This window comes from Ilyonectria robusta, assembly GCF_021365365.1.
Source record: "Ilyonectria robusta strain PMI_751 chromosome Unknown BGZ61scaffold_17, whole genome shotgun sequence".
In the NCBI taxonomy this organism is placed as follows: Eukaryota; Fungi; Ascomycota; class Sordariomycetes; order Hypocreales; family Nectriaceae; genus Ilyonectria; species Ilyonectria robusta.
In genome coordinates this window covers 662343-676966 of record NW_025764451.1, presented here as the reverse complement: position 1 = coordinate 676966, position 14624 = coordinate 662343, and the positions used below count along the sequence as shown (strand labels likewise).

Below are 14624 nucleotides of genomic sequence, written 5' to 3'. Positions count from 1 at the left end.
CCCTGTCTCAAACTATGGGAAAATTATTGGCCCGGTGCCGTCTACGAATCCGCTTCATGGCGCCATCTAGCGTTGTATCGAGTGCTACAGTTGGATGCACAAAGTCCTGATCCAGATTATTGTACGGTGGGTCGGGCTTATCGTGGCATCCATCGGCGTCTGCTCCGATGGCTATCGGAGCCACCAGGTCAACGCCCGATGACCTTCCGAGCGATGGAACATGAGTCGCATCTTGGAAATGTGGCCCACCAATCGGGCTTGAGTCTTCAAGGGAGCGCGGATTGGGCTTGTTCAAACATGATAGCAGATTGAGACAGTTGGCATGACTGAATGTCGGTCTCGTTTTACGATAAGGCCAAGCTATAGGGTAAGCAGAGAGAGACTTCTTTTTTGGTTTATTTTCTGCTTCCATTTCCAGCATTGTCTACTTTTGACTGCCAAACATATCCAACATAATGACCGTTCGGCACAGTATTTCCGTTGCCGTTCTCAATTGTGGTTACACGTGTCCCAATATCGAAAAAGAAAGGGGCCAGTATCATGACATCTTTGCTTCATTGTTGAAACCCGCCGTCGAGCGTCTCAACAGAGGTCCCAACTGGTCCAACGCCAAACTCAACGTCACAGGATGGGACACGGTAAATCAAGTATATCCTCCTTCATTGGATAGAATAGATGCCATTATCATCACTGGGTCGCCAAATGGAGCATATCAGGACCTAGAATGGATACGGACACTGGATCGATACATCTCATGTAAGTTTGCACCGTGCATCTAAACGACTCGCTTGGTCATGTACTAATTTACGGCAAGACGTTTATCACCAACACCCTTCGATTAAAATATACGGTTCGTGTTTCGGTCATCAAATCATTTGCCAGGCACTTTTCGGGGATCAGGGAGCTCTTGTGGCAAAGGACCCTGCTGGCTGGGAACTCGGCGTGAATAGAGTGGACGTGTCGGATGAATTTGCGGACACGTTCTCGAGTCTACTCCCATCAAAATCCCTACAGCTTCAGTTCTTGCATGGCGATCATGTGACTTTTAAGAACGGACGCCTCCCCGACGGTGTTCATTTGGTTGGCTCCACGGCTCATTGTCAGATTCAAGGCATATATCAACCTGGCAAGATCCTCACGTTCCAAGGGCATCCTGAATTCGACCAATTCATCAACACGGAATGCTTGAAACTCATTGGACAGCGTGTTGGGTGGGAGGATGAATTCCTTGATTCTGCCATGGCAGCTGCAGCGCAAAGCGATGATGCATCCATCGCCGCAGACATCATAGTAGCATTCTTCTCAGAACCAGATAATAACATGTCGTAATGATACTTGAGGGCTCACGACGATTCAAACAAATTTGAACCAATTGCTGACTTACCCGATACTTGAAGTGATACTACTACCCAGTCCTGCAAAACTGCACACTTTTCTGCTGCACCGAATTAGCCACGATTTTTATGTCGACTTATTCCTCGACTCAAGTGGCCGCAGCACTTCTTAACACTGATAATTTAAGCTATGTGTTCTAACTCCAAGATTGCATTTACTTAAGATAAAACTATGGATTTTACAGGCTCTAGTCACTGTGGGCTGGATCAATTATGGAACACGGAAAGGTAACACTGGCATTTCAACAATCTAAACCTTCTCCTTGCATTCTATCAATATGTCCCTCATTCGCTTAATTCCTTCCACAATAACATTCTCTTCGTGAAATGCCCAGCACAGTCTAATAGTGCTTCCAAATCCCAATTCCGATCTTTTTTTACTCCCACTATCCCCCTTCACCTCGAACATTTTGCCATATGCAAATTTCAGTTCATGTTGTTCCAAAGAAATCTTTGCCAGCACTGGGGTAGGAGGCAAGCCCTTAGGCAAGGTGATGAGTAGGAAGAATCCACCGGCAGCTTTGATGCTGTCCTGGCCGCTTTCTCCACTCGTGGTAATTGAAGATTGATCACCCAAAATAACAGTTGAATAGGGTTTCCCTGTAGTGATCTGCACTCCGAGAGGTTCCAGATATTCTCGAATGGCATCGACCATGGCATAATACCGTGCCGAATAGTAGGGAATTAGCTTGTTTTGGATATGGGCTTCAAGTGCACCAGAAGAGAGCATTTTCTCGATGAAAGTTGAAGCAAGGTGGGCAGGGTTTCCGCCTGAGGTCGTTGAGCCACTATCGACTTTGATCAGTTTCAAATTTCCTGTCTTGGTCCCATGGTTAGACTTACGTATTTGCCAGAAAGGTTGCGAATGCGGGTGTGCCTTCTGCCCATGATACCCTTGTCCCGGGAGCGACGATCTTGGAAAAGGAGCCATTGCTCATCGTATTTCCCCATTTGCTATCAGGATCGACCTTTTGATTGATGTCCACCAGCCTTGGGGGAAGACTTAGTCTGGCTCCGTTGAGGATGACTCCCTTGTCTTCTGGCCAGGAGAGAAAGTCGTACACATCATCCGAGATGATCAGCGCGTCATATTCAATTGCCAATCGAACAAGATCATATCGGTGCTGCAAAGACATGGTCTTGCCACTGGGATTTGAAAATGTCGGTACCACGTAGATGACGTGCTTAAAGATCTTCTCATATCCATTTGCTGGTGTCTTGAGCTCCGGAGTGCCAGGCCCGCCGTTTCTAGCAAAAATTGCCTCTGCTTCGACCAGAGCCGCTCTCAAGAAATCCAAGTCGATGCCTTCGTCGTCCTCGGGAACACCCCGCAGTTTACCGATGAATCCACAGTCCTCGAAAACAGGGCAAGCCAGGAAGTATGTTGGCTCCACCATCCATATACATCTGGTGTATGTTGGATCTGTGAACCGGAGGAGAGTGTTGGCGAGATTCTGTGAAGCTCCGCCAGAAATACACACACGACCCTCGTCGATGGCTTGGGGATCGTTATGGTATTGGGAGCCCAACCATCGCGCCAATTCCTTTCGAAAGGGGACGTACCCCCGGTTGGGACCGTAAATCAAGGAAGCACTAGCAGTGTTGAAGTCTGTGAGAACAGAATTTGCGCCCGCATTTAGTTCCGCGGAAGGGAACAAAGAAGGAGATGGCCACCCCAACTGCAGGTTGATCTGCTTTCCTGTGGGAAGTAAAGATGTCATGACTGGGGTGGGTAATTGAGACTGAATGCGAGAAAGATAGGATAAATAGCATGCATACACCCGAGGGCCTGTATTTTACAGTTCTTATATGGGGCTTGTTAATTGAACAGACGCAGTCTCCGTACTAACCATCTTGGGCCTTCGGGGGCTTAAAATGCGATCGTCGAAGCTATCCATCACATCCGGATTTCTCGGACTACATGGCGATGTGATACTGATACTGTCGGACGTTGAGCCCGATACTTGCCCCACATTCGCAGTGACATCTTCAGATTCGGAGCCAGCAAGAAGGAGGTGCGATCAAACCAGATTATGCGATCCAATTCAATATCTTGCTATCTTTAAGGATTGATCCTCTCAGCTAGATTGAGGGTTTCCAAAGATTTCAGCAATACACAGTAATTCATTTATCTTTGAATGCAGCAAGAAAGCATTCGTTAACAGCTATCTCAGATTACGAAGGAAAATCCGAACTTTAGCACATTGCAGCTATGGCTCAGCAATTGCCATTTCAGGTATGTGGGCGGAATGTGTCTCTGAAGTAAATGGGCCACGGGTGACTGGTGCTGATACATGGGCATAGCTCCGTCGCCCCTCGCTATTCAAAGATCAATCCTGGGTCGGCGGTAACTGGGTTGAAGCAGGATCAGGAAAGCGATTTGACGTGACAGGTTAGTAGATGACACGAACGGACAAGGGCAAAATTGACCATTGTAGATCCCGGAACTGGAGACAATTGGGCCTCAGCACCAGACAACGACGCCAATGATGTTGAAGCTACCGTGCAGGCTGCCCACAAGGCATTTCTCTTTTACCGCAAAATTAGCCCTCGTGTGCGGTCACGGTGCCTGCTGAACTGGGGTACACTCATCCAAGAGAACAAGGATGATTTGGCCAAGATCGTTACATACGAGACTGGAAAACCCATCGCTGAGTCTTTGGCCGAGCTTGATTACGCCCTGAATTCCACGTGGTGGTTTGCAGGCGAAGCAGACCGGATCCAGGGAACCCTTTTTGACTCTTCAACGCCTGGAAAAAAAGTGATGACAATCAAGCAGCCGATCGGTGTGGTGACCGCACTGGTCCCTTGGAACTTTCCCATCGCGTGAGTGAGCTTTGGGAGATCTGGCAACCCTAGCTGACAATTCACAGCATGGTTGTTCGAAAGGCTGGGGCTGCCCTAGCTGCTGGATGCACCATGATCATCAAACCATCTCCAGAGACACCGTTGTCGGTACTGACTCTTGCGCTACTTGCCGAGGAAGCAGGTTTTGCGAAGGGCGTTCTAAACGTTTTGACAACGAGCTTGAACAACACCCCTTCACTAACTGAGGCGCTTTGTCGTCATCCTCTTGTCAAGAAAGTGACATTTACCGGTTCCGTAAGATTGATTTGAACCTATTGCTAGATACACTTCTGACATTATCCACCACAGACCAGAGTTGGAAAGCTCGTAGCAAAGATCTGCTCCGATGGACTAAAGAAGGTCACGCTGGAGCTGGGCGGAAACTGCCCCTTCATTGTCTTTGATGATGCGAATTTGAACGAGGCGGCTGATGGTAAGATGGGAATGGAATGATTCACCGCGTGACATTGGCTAACCTATGTGGCAGCACTCATGGGCCTCAAATGGAGAAACGCTGGTCAAGCATGCATCAGCGCTAACCGCGTGTATGTTCAGTCTGGCGTATATGACAATTTTGCCGCTATAGTCAAAGAGCGAACTTCGAAGCTTGTTGTCGGTCATGGCAGCTCTGTGGCCTCAACCCTAGGCCCTGTTACTACACCGCAAAGTCTTGATCGAGCATTAGCACAGGTGGAAGATGCCAAGAAACACGGTGCTCGAATCTTACTAGGAGGAGAGAGGCTGGCGAATAGCTCGGGATATTTCTTCAATCCGACGATTATTGCTGATGCGAAGAAGGAGATGCGCATAACGAATGAAGAAACATTCGCACCGATTTTGACTCTGTACAAATTCGAAACCGAAACAGAAGCAATTCAGTGGGCCAACGATACTCCTGTAGGCCATTTGTGACTCGCCGATTGCAGCCTTGCTAACTTGATGTGTAGATGGGCCTTGCCTCGTATGTTTTCACCAAGAATTTAGACCGAGCTTGGAGGTTGCTGGATGACCTCGAGGCTGGCATGATCGGCCTTAACACTAGTACGTGACGTCGATATCATCATCTTTCGAACATATATACTGACTGAAAAAGGTGCAATTACTGGTGCGGAGTCACCTTTTGGGGGTATGAAGGAATCAGGGTACGGCAAAGAGGCAGGCAAAGATGTCGCTGTGGAGGAGTACCTCGTGACAAAGGCGGTGTCCCTAGCATTAGAGAGTCGTCTATAATGGCATTGAAGCCCGCCTGATTCGCAATTTATCATTATAAACATGAACAACAAGATTACCCAGAGAGTGTGTCAGATCCGATTAAACGCATCACATGCACTTCCTATCTTGAATACTTGCAGAACATTTCCCTCTGATAGATGAAGACCCCGTTCCAGCAGTGGGCTGCGCCATTGTACAGAAAGGTAGTGTTATCATACCACCACAAACCGGCGATGTTGGGTCATCGTATGTGTGGGCTCAGTCTATCGAAAGATATCTACAGGCAATTCAGGCTATTTGGCGATCTCGCCCTCCATCGCTCACCGTGATACCGAACGGTTCCCGGTTGGCGTAATCTAGACAGCCCAGGATATTAGTGCCATAAAACCTTCTCCACTCGGCCAACTGAGGTTACTTACTGATAAGACATCTCGTGAAGGACTGACTTGCGATTCAGGTGTGGGATCCACAGTCAAAACACCGATATAATTGGCCATCGGACTTTTTCGGACATCCACCCATGACTTGAGGATTGGCTGGGAACCTGATAACGAACCTTATCTCTAATCTCGTGGCTCTTCATTCTACGCGGTGTGCTTTGAAGGGCTTGTGATTTCTTCAAAACGGAAGAGCTCATCCAGCAGAGGGGCGAAACCCTCCTTTTTGAAGGCTTAATTACAGGACAGATATAAGGTCCCTGTTACCCCGGAGTCTTCCTACCTCTTTCTAACAAGTCACAATAAGTCAAGTAGATTCGTCTCAACAATGGCTGAGATAGACAGCAAAGAAATTGCCATGGCGTCTACGGAGCCAAACGACGTCGACATCGGTAAAGTCACCACCACCAACGACATTGTGATTGATGATGGCGTCCGCCGTGCTCTCAAGTCGCGACATCTCCAGATGATTGCCCTCGGTGGTGTCATTGGCCCTGGAACTTTCTATGCCACTGGCTTTGCGCTGCAATACGCTGGTCCAGTTGGCTCATTGATCGGCTACATCATCATCGGTGTTGATGTCTTCTTCGTCACGCAATCCCTAGGCGAGATGGCTACTCTCTTCCCATTGACCGGTGCTTTCAACGAGTTCGCCGGACGATTTGTGGATCCTGCTCTCTCCTTTGCTCTTGGATGGAATTACTGGTACATGTGGGTCAGTAAACCTCATCGGAACCCTTACGAACCGTGGAGATGCCATACTAACATTCGTATACAAGGGAACTATCTTGGCAAATGAATACAACGGCGCTGCATTGATTCTAAGCTTTTGGACGGACAAGATACCCAATTACGGATGGATCTTGATCTGCTGGGTGTTCTTCATGGGGACATCTCTTCTGGGAGTTTTGGTATATGGAGAGATGGAGTTCTGGCTCGCTTCCTTCAAGTTTGCCGTGACTCTCATTTTATATCTTGTTGCAATGTACGTTCAACCCATCCCATTAATGTGCGCATCACTAACCACCCGCAGCCTCATCGATACCGGCGCTATTGGCGGCGACTACATTGGCTTCCGTTACTGGAAAGACCCCGGTCCATTCGCCAACGGCATCAATGGATTCGGCAAGGTCCTGGTATTGGCAGCCGTCATGTACTCAGGCACCGAAGCCGTTGCCATCACTGGCGGAGAATCTCGAAACCCCAAGAAAGATATCCCCAAGGCCCTCAAGCAGACCTTCTGGCGTATTCTCATCGTGTACGTGGGAATGGTCTTTTTCACCGGGTTGATCGTTCCTTGGAACTCAGAGGCCTTGTTGAATGCTGGCTCCAAGTCTGCATCATCTCCCTTCACCGTGGCACTGAACGCGGCAGGATGGTCAGGGGCTGGGCATCTAATCAACGCAATCATCATCGTCACACTTCTTTCATCGATCAATTCGGCAATTTACATCGCCAGCCGTTGCATCTTTGCTCAAGCCAAAGTCGGAAGAGCGCCAGCGTTCCTTGCAAAGACAACATCGAACGGAACCCCCATCAATGCCGTCGTTTTTACTAATTTGTTTGGCTTGATTTCACTACTCAACATCTCCGAGAATGCTGGCAATGTCTTCAACTACTTGCTGTCCATTTCGGGCTCTGCTGCATTCATCGCATGGGCATTTATCGGCTTGACGCACGCCCGTTTCCGTGCCGCGGTGGATGCCCAGAATATGCCTGTTTCATCACTCCCCTTCAAATCGTGGGGGTATCCATATGTGCCTTGGATCATATTTGGCGCCAATATCTTCCTTGTTATTATTTCCGGTTACACGACGCTTTTGACTCCGTTTGACGTCAAGGGCTTTGTGTTCTCCTACCTCGTGATTCCTCTCTTCATTATCTTATATGTTGGATGGAAGGTATACCACAGTAAGTTCTTCCCGTCCAAATCTCCATATAGTTCTTGCTAACTTTGAAACCTTTAGAAACGAAGTGGGTTAATCCTGCTGAAGCAGATATTACTAGTGGACGAAGGGAATGGCTAGGAAGCTCAGATGAAGAAGAGCCACGCCGTGACCTGTTCGCGAGGGTAAAGAATGTTGTTGTCGGTTAAGATGTTTGAGAGAGGTCTTTCTTTCTTACTGCCTCTCATAGGCAATCGTTTCCCCATTTTATCTAGTTAAATGACCGTAGTCGAATAATTCCAGTACGTTCAGTAACAAGTGTGCATAATTACAATTTGTTATTTCTGCCTTGTTTAAAGCTACCTGGCCAAAGTAGAGGGACCTGTATTTGATGAGATTGACGAAATCTGAAACAAACCACCGTAGGAAACATAAAATGATGGATGGCGGATGCGCTGGTAGTGTGGATAGTTACGTAACTTTACTGCATACTGCCTTTTACACGGAAGCAGCCCTTAGCTTAGGTTATTCTAGATAAATCCAATCAGCACTCATGGATTAATACCGCCATTAGAAGTAGCAATCTACGCGGATGTGTCTATTCCCAGCTACTTGCATAATAGTACTAGGATAAAGAGTGATACTGTAGAGAGACGACCGCCCCGTATCCCTGCTCCCTCCAAAATCTCATCGGAATGGAGGCCGAAAGATCCCTGCCCCGCCCCGGCCGATCCCCTTATCGTTGAGAGTATCGGCGCTGGTTTGCGATCGGTTTCTTGAGGCCGATGCACTTTGCTATTGCACTAATTCCTTATCTACTAAGCTGGACAACGGCCTATGCCGACGCTAGGCATGAAAGCTTTAGGAGCATGGGTAGTGTAGGTCAAAAACATTATTACATCGGAGGAGAGTGACGTACTGCCCATTCCTCACTGACCGTCGTATTTGACTGAAATTGGAGGATTCATTGTCTTCCTCTCTTACTTTTCTTTCCCTTTAACATCTTCCATCGCCATTACTTCACCAGGCTTCCATCTTGCTCTGATTGTTTAAGATAACAGTTTTGCTCATCATCACATCTCAATATTTCTAAAGCCCACTTGTTTTATTCCAAGTCTTCGGGTTTGAATAATCTGCAAAATGGCTTCCACTACCAAAACCTTCAAAAGCGATGATAGCGTTCTGGACCCTGCCATCAAATCCCATATTACAACACTCTATGCGGCTGTGGATAACCAGGAACTTGAAATCTGGGGGGCGCATTTCACAGAGGATGCCGTGTTGAAGAAAGGCACTTCGAATGTTAAAGGGAGAGAAAGTATGTTCCTGCCCACCAAACACCAATCCGATTGTCCATGGCTTTCTGACTCTTGCGTTTTCTAGATCTCGTGGAGCTCGTTACGAAATCATGGTCGAATTTCCAGAGCCGCGATCATACGGTGTATTCTGTCTTCCCGTTTGGTCCCAAGGCAGAGGAGGTGATGATGCATGGGAGAAGCAACAATGTGTCTAAAGACGGCCAGGCCAGCACCTTCACGTGGGCGGCGCGGATGCATTTTAGACGGGACGAAGATGGCAAGGTTCTCATTGATCAGTACACGATCATTACGGTAAGTTTATTGGAAAAGGATCGCGGCTGCAGCCATGGTATTGACTGAACGATTACAGGACCCTCACCCATCGACAATATAGTGTCTCTACGTGACGACCAGAGATGACACATCAACATAAGGTACCAAGGTGATTGCTCGGGTTTATATCGCGTCTTTCTAGTCCGGCCTGGAATAAATAACTATAGATTTCTTTGTAACTAGAAGATGAATGAGGATGTGTTTAAAAAGTTCATATCCCTTTTTGAACCGATGGCGGTGGTAATTAGCCACACTCCTTGGCAGACAACTGTGCTGCTGTTGCATAATGTGCCGAATTACGTGAGTATTTCACCAAGCGGCCCTCAGAAATGGAAATGGGGCTTGAGTTTCGTCTCCAAGTAATACCATATTATGAAACGTCAGAGACCTGTCTACAACATGTATTAAAAAGTGACATTATGCCCGCCTTGGACTCTCAGTATCCTCACAAATCTCATGCAACATTCTTAATGTAATGCGATGGATACCACTCTCTTCCAGTTTTCGTACCAGAATTATTAAACCCTCTCTTGCATCCTTTGCCAAGTGCCCCAGAGGTTGACTTCGAGGAATCGATACTGCCAATAGCTCAAAACAGTCACGGTAATGTTCCGCCTTAGGCCACCGATCTGCGAAGATTGCTAGAGCGGCGCTGCAATCGCGAAACGCATCGTTTGCTTCTTTCGGAACAGGAATGGCCCTCGCCCAGACTATGTACCAGAGAGTCACAGCAGCGCGGAATTGTGATATGACCTGGCATCGTCAACATAGGATCCATCGAAGGAAAGACTGGTCAACTTACAACGAGCCATGGCTGGGCAATGTGCTTCTTCTTTTGAAGCGATCTGAAACTCGTACAGACTGCACAGCTTGATTGGAAAGCCTTGTCCGCGATAGAAGAGAATATGTTCGATTTGTTGACGAAGCAAATAGACAGTTGGGTAAGATGGGCGATATGCTGAAGCCAAACTGCACTTCGATAGCCATGGCTATTCCGTACACTGTGACGGCAATGTCAATTCATTGCTGCGATCAAATCCCCCAACACCAATTATACCAAGCAACCACGCAGCTTGTGACTTGTGGAAGATATGGGGCTTACCTGTGTCTTGAAATAGTCTCTGTGTCTTCCCATTCTCTCAAACTTTTGAGCATGTGCATTTCCAATTCCAAGGGCACCATGTCTTCCAGCTCGTCTTTCTCCACTATGTGCATGAAAGAGGACTGAAGGGTTCTAATTTTGCACACGTGCGCAAAAGTCCTTAGATCAAAATATGTTGCGTCTTGGGCTGTAGCACAGTCCGAGAGCCAGGGCAGACAACATTGGGCTTCCGGAGCAGCCTCATATAATGGAGTTGATATGTACATATCAGGTAGGCTGACGGGGGTACCGAGGGCCGAACTGACAGCTCTGTCAAGGCTGAAAGGCCATTTTAGCTTGAGGTCGTCTTGAAAGGATTCCACACTTACACATAGGCGCACGACCACACCCGAATCGACATTAAGTTCGTAGGACAGCTAGGATCTCTCTTTAATCGATGGAATCGATGCAACGTGGCGAATTTCATAATAGCACCACTAATATGCGCGATTCGCCAGGTACTTTCGGCATGTAGGGCAAACATTGCAGACAACAGCATGGCTTGTAAGCGAATAAGCGGCGTCGAGGTAGAATCTGTCATGATTGATTGCTCCGCTTGCGCTCTCGACTTGAGGTTTTGGTATTTTGCGTCAGGGGAGTTGTCGGATTTGGATTCAATGAGTGAACCAATGGCAAATATCTGGCACCATGTTAGGCCCGAGCCGGCTCTGATATTCGGGGACGTACCATGTTGACGAAGAAGGCTGGCCATCCAATAGGTACGGCATTTGGCAGAGATCCTTTCCAAGCGGTATAGTACTCTGCGCATAGTTTGATATCCAGAAATGGGTACTGAGGATGGATGACAGTGAAATATGAACGAAAAAAAGACGCAGCTACCGGGAGTAAGATGTCATTTGGCGAAACTCCCGGATTGTTTTGTATCTCAAGACCTCCGTTGATAAAGCGTGACAAAATTGTTGATATGGTTCCAGCTTCACCATTCACTCTATCGGGACCATTCTGCTGGCTGAGTGAGGGTATGCTGCGATTACTATCAGGGGAATCATGTTGAGGTGATGGGCCAAGGTTTTGTGATGCTGGTGAACGCTGCCATTGGGTTCGGTGCTCGAGGCCGATGCTCAGTGAACCATGGGATACCGATGCAGATCGTGGCGTCTCAGCTTGGCCAAGATGGAGTGCTGGGTCCAGTAAGTCGTCACGATAATGCTGCTGCCAGCTTGCGGGAGAGTGGCAATTCGGACAAGGCGATGCTTCGTCAAAGTCGTTCTGGCGGCCGCTCCGTGAACACCTCTCACATGTGCGTTTCCTCTTTCTGAAAATAGTTGGCCCATCGGTAGAGTGAGACATGGTGGCGAATCTTCACTGGTCAAAAGTGAAGGTATTTAGATAAGGGAGAGGTCCCATTCTCAGGACTGCTCGTCATCAGCCCCACCGGGGTATGAGATCGAGCCACAAGGGTCTCCTCAAGGATAGACAGCCTGCAACGCAGTTCAGGCACCTATTGCTTGGTGGAGGAGACGGTGACCTAAGAGGCTTGGCATTAGTTCTTCGCAACAGTGCCACTTTACGGTATTAGAATCAGGGCCAACCAACCAGGTCTATTCTTTCGAATCCGCAGAATCCTTGATTCTGCGTTATTTAGCAGACAGGCGGACGATAAGAAAAGGGTTTTTGCTGACTAATATAAGACTAGAGAAAAACATCGCTACCCAGTGGTGGCGATAAGGCTAGCCCCAGTGTTTGGCCTTGATCTACGCCGGCTATCGACTACAAACCAGCTTAATGATATACAGTAGGTCAACCTCATGAAATTCGATATGTAGAATTGACACCAAGCAGTTATTGAGAAGTAACTGAAAATTGATCGTTCTCCCTTATCTATGGCGTTATCTCTTGACCAGCGGCAGCAGCGAAGAATGCATCAGCGAGATATGAGCCGGCATAGCTGGGCTTGTGAAACCCATCAACAATGGGCGGCATCCTAGAAGGCTTAGAAATCGTCTCAATGTATCCAGCAATGCCATCCTTCTGCCACTCCTTTGCAAACTTGTCCGCCGTCATGTTCAATCCCCCCACAGCCCAGATTGGTTGAACTTGCCAGACTATACCCAACTTGGCCATATCATCGCTGAATGAGCGGACCTGCTCTGGACTGAATCCGGCTTTTTCGTAATCGTACATTCCAGTGAAGCCGAATGCAAACAGCCGGTTTGGGTGCACCTTGCGGACCTCGGTGTGAAACTCGACAATGTCCTTCCACACTATTCCGAGTCAGTCTTTCGTCGTGCATCATTTCATATTGTGTCTCACCTGGTGCGTCCATTCTTGCCCAAGTCATATCGCCAAATGGTGCAGCCAAAATCGCTCGCTCGACGATTGTTTTGACACTTGGCCGCCACATGTATTGTCCCTCCTTGGACCTTGGCAAATCCCAATCGAAAAAGATGTCTTCTCCCAGGATAGCTTTTGCGATTCGACGTCTTTCATTGAGCGAAGTTCCGAATGCTGTTGCCTTTGATGAGTAGTCCTGGTACTGCTGGTCAGTTGCCTTTTCTTTGACAGCCTCATCATAGGTCATCAAGCCACTCCTGGTCTTCCACTCATCCCTCGCTTGCATATAGCTGCTGCCTTCAGCCATGGCCTTGGCGACCGCTACAACCAACGGCTCGATATCCTTCGTGGCTCCGATAATGTACTCGTGATCTCGAGGGTCGATGGTATTAGTGATGAATTGGGACCGGTCAGTGTCACACCGACACATGAGCAGCGTGTTTGTCCTGAGATATAGTCAGTTACGGGACAACAGCAGCAGAGAAGCTTGTATCTCTACCCCATAACATCAAATTGCATCCGAACAGCACTCAGTCGTGACAAATACTCGCTTGTAGGAACCACGGTCCGCCCCTCTCCAACCGTAAACTTTTTCAACCCGATGGCCAAGTCATCCAGATGAATCATAGCAACACCAGCTTCAACAAAGGACTTGGCGAGTTTTACAGTCGTGGTGAGGCCACCAAACCCCATATCGCCGTCTGCAATGATGGGTGCCATAAAATCGTAAACCTCGAGGTTCTCCCGATCAGATCTGGTGTGTTGCATTCTGAATTGCTTCTGGCGCTGGTCATGCCATAGCTGGGCCTTGAAGATCTTGTCAACCACCTTGGGAACTGTGTCCCACGGGTAATCGGCATGGTCACACCCCGGATGCTGCACTTCAGATAAGCCGCATAATGCTCCTGAGACATATACTGTCTATAAATGGCCCATTAGTCGATGCTTAATCGCAGGTGGTCCCAGGCGAGTTTGTTATACCTGTTGATGCTTGACCATCTGAGATACGACTGTCGGCTCTGTCGTACCGAATGTCTTTTCACAAGTCCCGTTTTTGGCGTGAGTATTCAAGATCTCCCAGAGTTTGTCTCCTTGAAGACTGGATGGATAGGTGATCGGGATTGTGTTCCGAAGCGCTGCAATCGCCTTTGCTGAGTAGGGCCTAAAACATGTGAACTTGTGGAAATATAATTCCGAGAACACCAGCTGACCTTTTTAAATGAGCCTGTCGGGGTTCCTGCCATTCCTTTTCGATGGTAGCAACCTGGCCTTGGAAGGCTGCTTCTTCAGCATCCAGATCCAATTTTACGTTCGGCATTGTGACGTTATTTCTCAGAGATTACTTCTAGATCAAAAGTCTGACCACAAGCTTATTTGGTAATTGATGAGAATAGACGCAAAATGCAGTGTTTAGTTGGAATAATGTACAATTTCACATCTAATGGTTCTACTTATCTACGTTGCTATGCTTCTTGTCATAGGCGTAATGAGCCTCGCCCTTCCGCATCTTGGCCAATTGAGTGGGGGCGGACTTGAACTCCGAAATATCGCTGAATGATGGCCGTATCTATGAACGTCGGATTCTCTCATTGTCACCCTCCAGGCTCCGACTGTTCCGATCGCTGACCCACTCCCCATAAATGGTGATAGCTCAAGCGCTAACTGAAACAGACTACACCCATTGCGATCAAAAGAGGGTTGCCTTGAGGTATGCATACTACGTAGTATGTTGATAGGGATCGTCGTCCGAACGGCTTCATCGGACATCTCACTGCGCGCCT

The 14624-nt window shown here is 48.0% G+C and overlaps 7 protein-coding genes across 7 annotated transcripts; 4 read left to right on the top strand and 3 right to left on the bottom strand.

The window, feature by feature from the left end:
* Positions 1-455: 455 nt before the first annotated feature.
* On the top strand, positions 456-1329 carry BGZ61DRAFT_358975 (class I glutamine amidotransferase-like protein; the record flags this gene model as incomplete). The annotated part of the gene is made up of 2 exons (XM_046241022.1): positions 456-756; positions 815-1329. The coding sequence occupies 2 exons, from the start codon at positions 456-458 to the stop codon at positions 1327-1329; spliced, it is 816 nt and encodes a 271-aa protein (XP_046101194.1).
* A 315-nt stretch (positions 1330-1644) lies between these two features.
* On the bottom strand, positions 1645-3115 carry BGZ61DRAFT_358918 (pyridoxal phosphate-dependent transferase; the record flags this gene model as incomplete). Its single annotated transcript, XM_046241018.1, has 3 exons — positions 1645-1926; positions 1978-2182; positions 2238-3115. The coding sequence occupies 3 exons, from the start codon at positions 3113-3115 to the stop codon at positions 1645-1647; spliced, it is 1365 nt and encodes a 454-aa protein (XP_046101193.1).
* A 491-nt stretch (positions 3116-3606) lies between these two features.
* On the top strand, positions 3607-5471 carry BGZ61DRAFT_535432 (Aldehyde/histidinol dehydrogenase; the record flags this gene model as incomplete). Its single annotated transcript, XM_046254279.1, has 8 exons — positions 3607-3630; positions 3699-3786; positions 3833-4220; positions 4268-4496; positions 4551-4674; positions 4729-5138; positions 5189-5282; positions 5335-5471. The coding sequence occupies 8 exons, from the start codon at positions 3607-3609 to the stop codon at positions 5469-5471; spliced, it is 1494 nt and encodes a 497-aa protein (XP_046101192.1).
* Positions 5472-6320: 849 nt separating this feature from the next.
* BGZ61DRAFT_395684 (amino acid permease/ SLC12A domain-containing protein) lies at positions 6321-8062 on the top strand. Its single transcript, XM_046242940.1, has 4 exons — positions 6321-6605; positions 6670-6875; positions 6924-7801; positions 7858-8062. The coding sequence occupies exons 1-4, from the start codon at positions 6357-6359 to the stop codon at positions 7983-7985; spliced, it is 1461 nt and encodes a 486-aa protein (XP_046101191.1). The 5' UTR covers positions 6321-6356; the 3' UTR covers positions 7986-8062.
* Positions 8063-8916: 854 nt separating this feature from the next.
* Positions 8917-9468, top strand: BGZ61DRAFT_496294 (uncharacterized protein; the record flags this gene model as incomplete). The annotated part of the gene is made up of 3 exons (XM_046251001.1): positions 8917-9094; positions 9160-9386; positions 9445-9468. 3 exons carry the CDS (start codon positions 8917-8919, stop codon positions 9466-9468), a joined length of 429 nt encoding a protein of 142 aa, XP_046101190.1.
* Positions 9469-9609: 141 nt separating this feature from the next.
* BGZ61DRAFT_520184 (uncharacterized protein) lies at positions 9610-12144 on the bottom strand. Its single transcript, XM_046252439.1, has 6 exons — positions 12106-12144; positions 11236-12037; positions 10878-11188; positions 10510-10827; positions 10210-10408; positions 9610-10160 (listed from the first exon to the last, which is right to left on the bottom strand). Exons 2-6 carry the CDS (start codon positions 11857-11859, stop codon positions 9825-9827), a joined length of 1788 nt encoding a protein of 595 aa, XP_046101189.1. The 5' UTR covers positions 11860-12037; positions 12106-12144; the 3' UTR covers positions 9610-9824.
* Positions 12145-12390: 246 nt separating this feature from the next.
* On the bottom strand, positions 12391-14161 carry BGZ61DRAFT_496293 (isocitrate lyase; the record flags this gene model as incomplete). The annotated part of the gene is made up of 5 exons (XM_046251000.1): positions 12391-12773; positions 12823-13289; positions 13343-13764; positions 13825-14005; positions 14055-14161. The coding sequence occupies 5 exons, from the start codon at positions 14159-14161 to the stop codon at positions 12391-12393; spliced, it is 1560 nt and encodes a 519-aa protein (XP_046101188.1).
* Between the last annotated feature and the right edge of the window lie 463 nt (positions 14162-14624).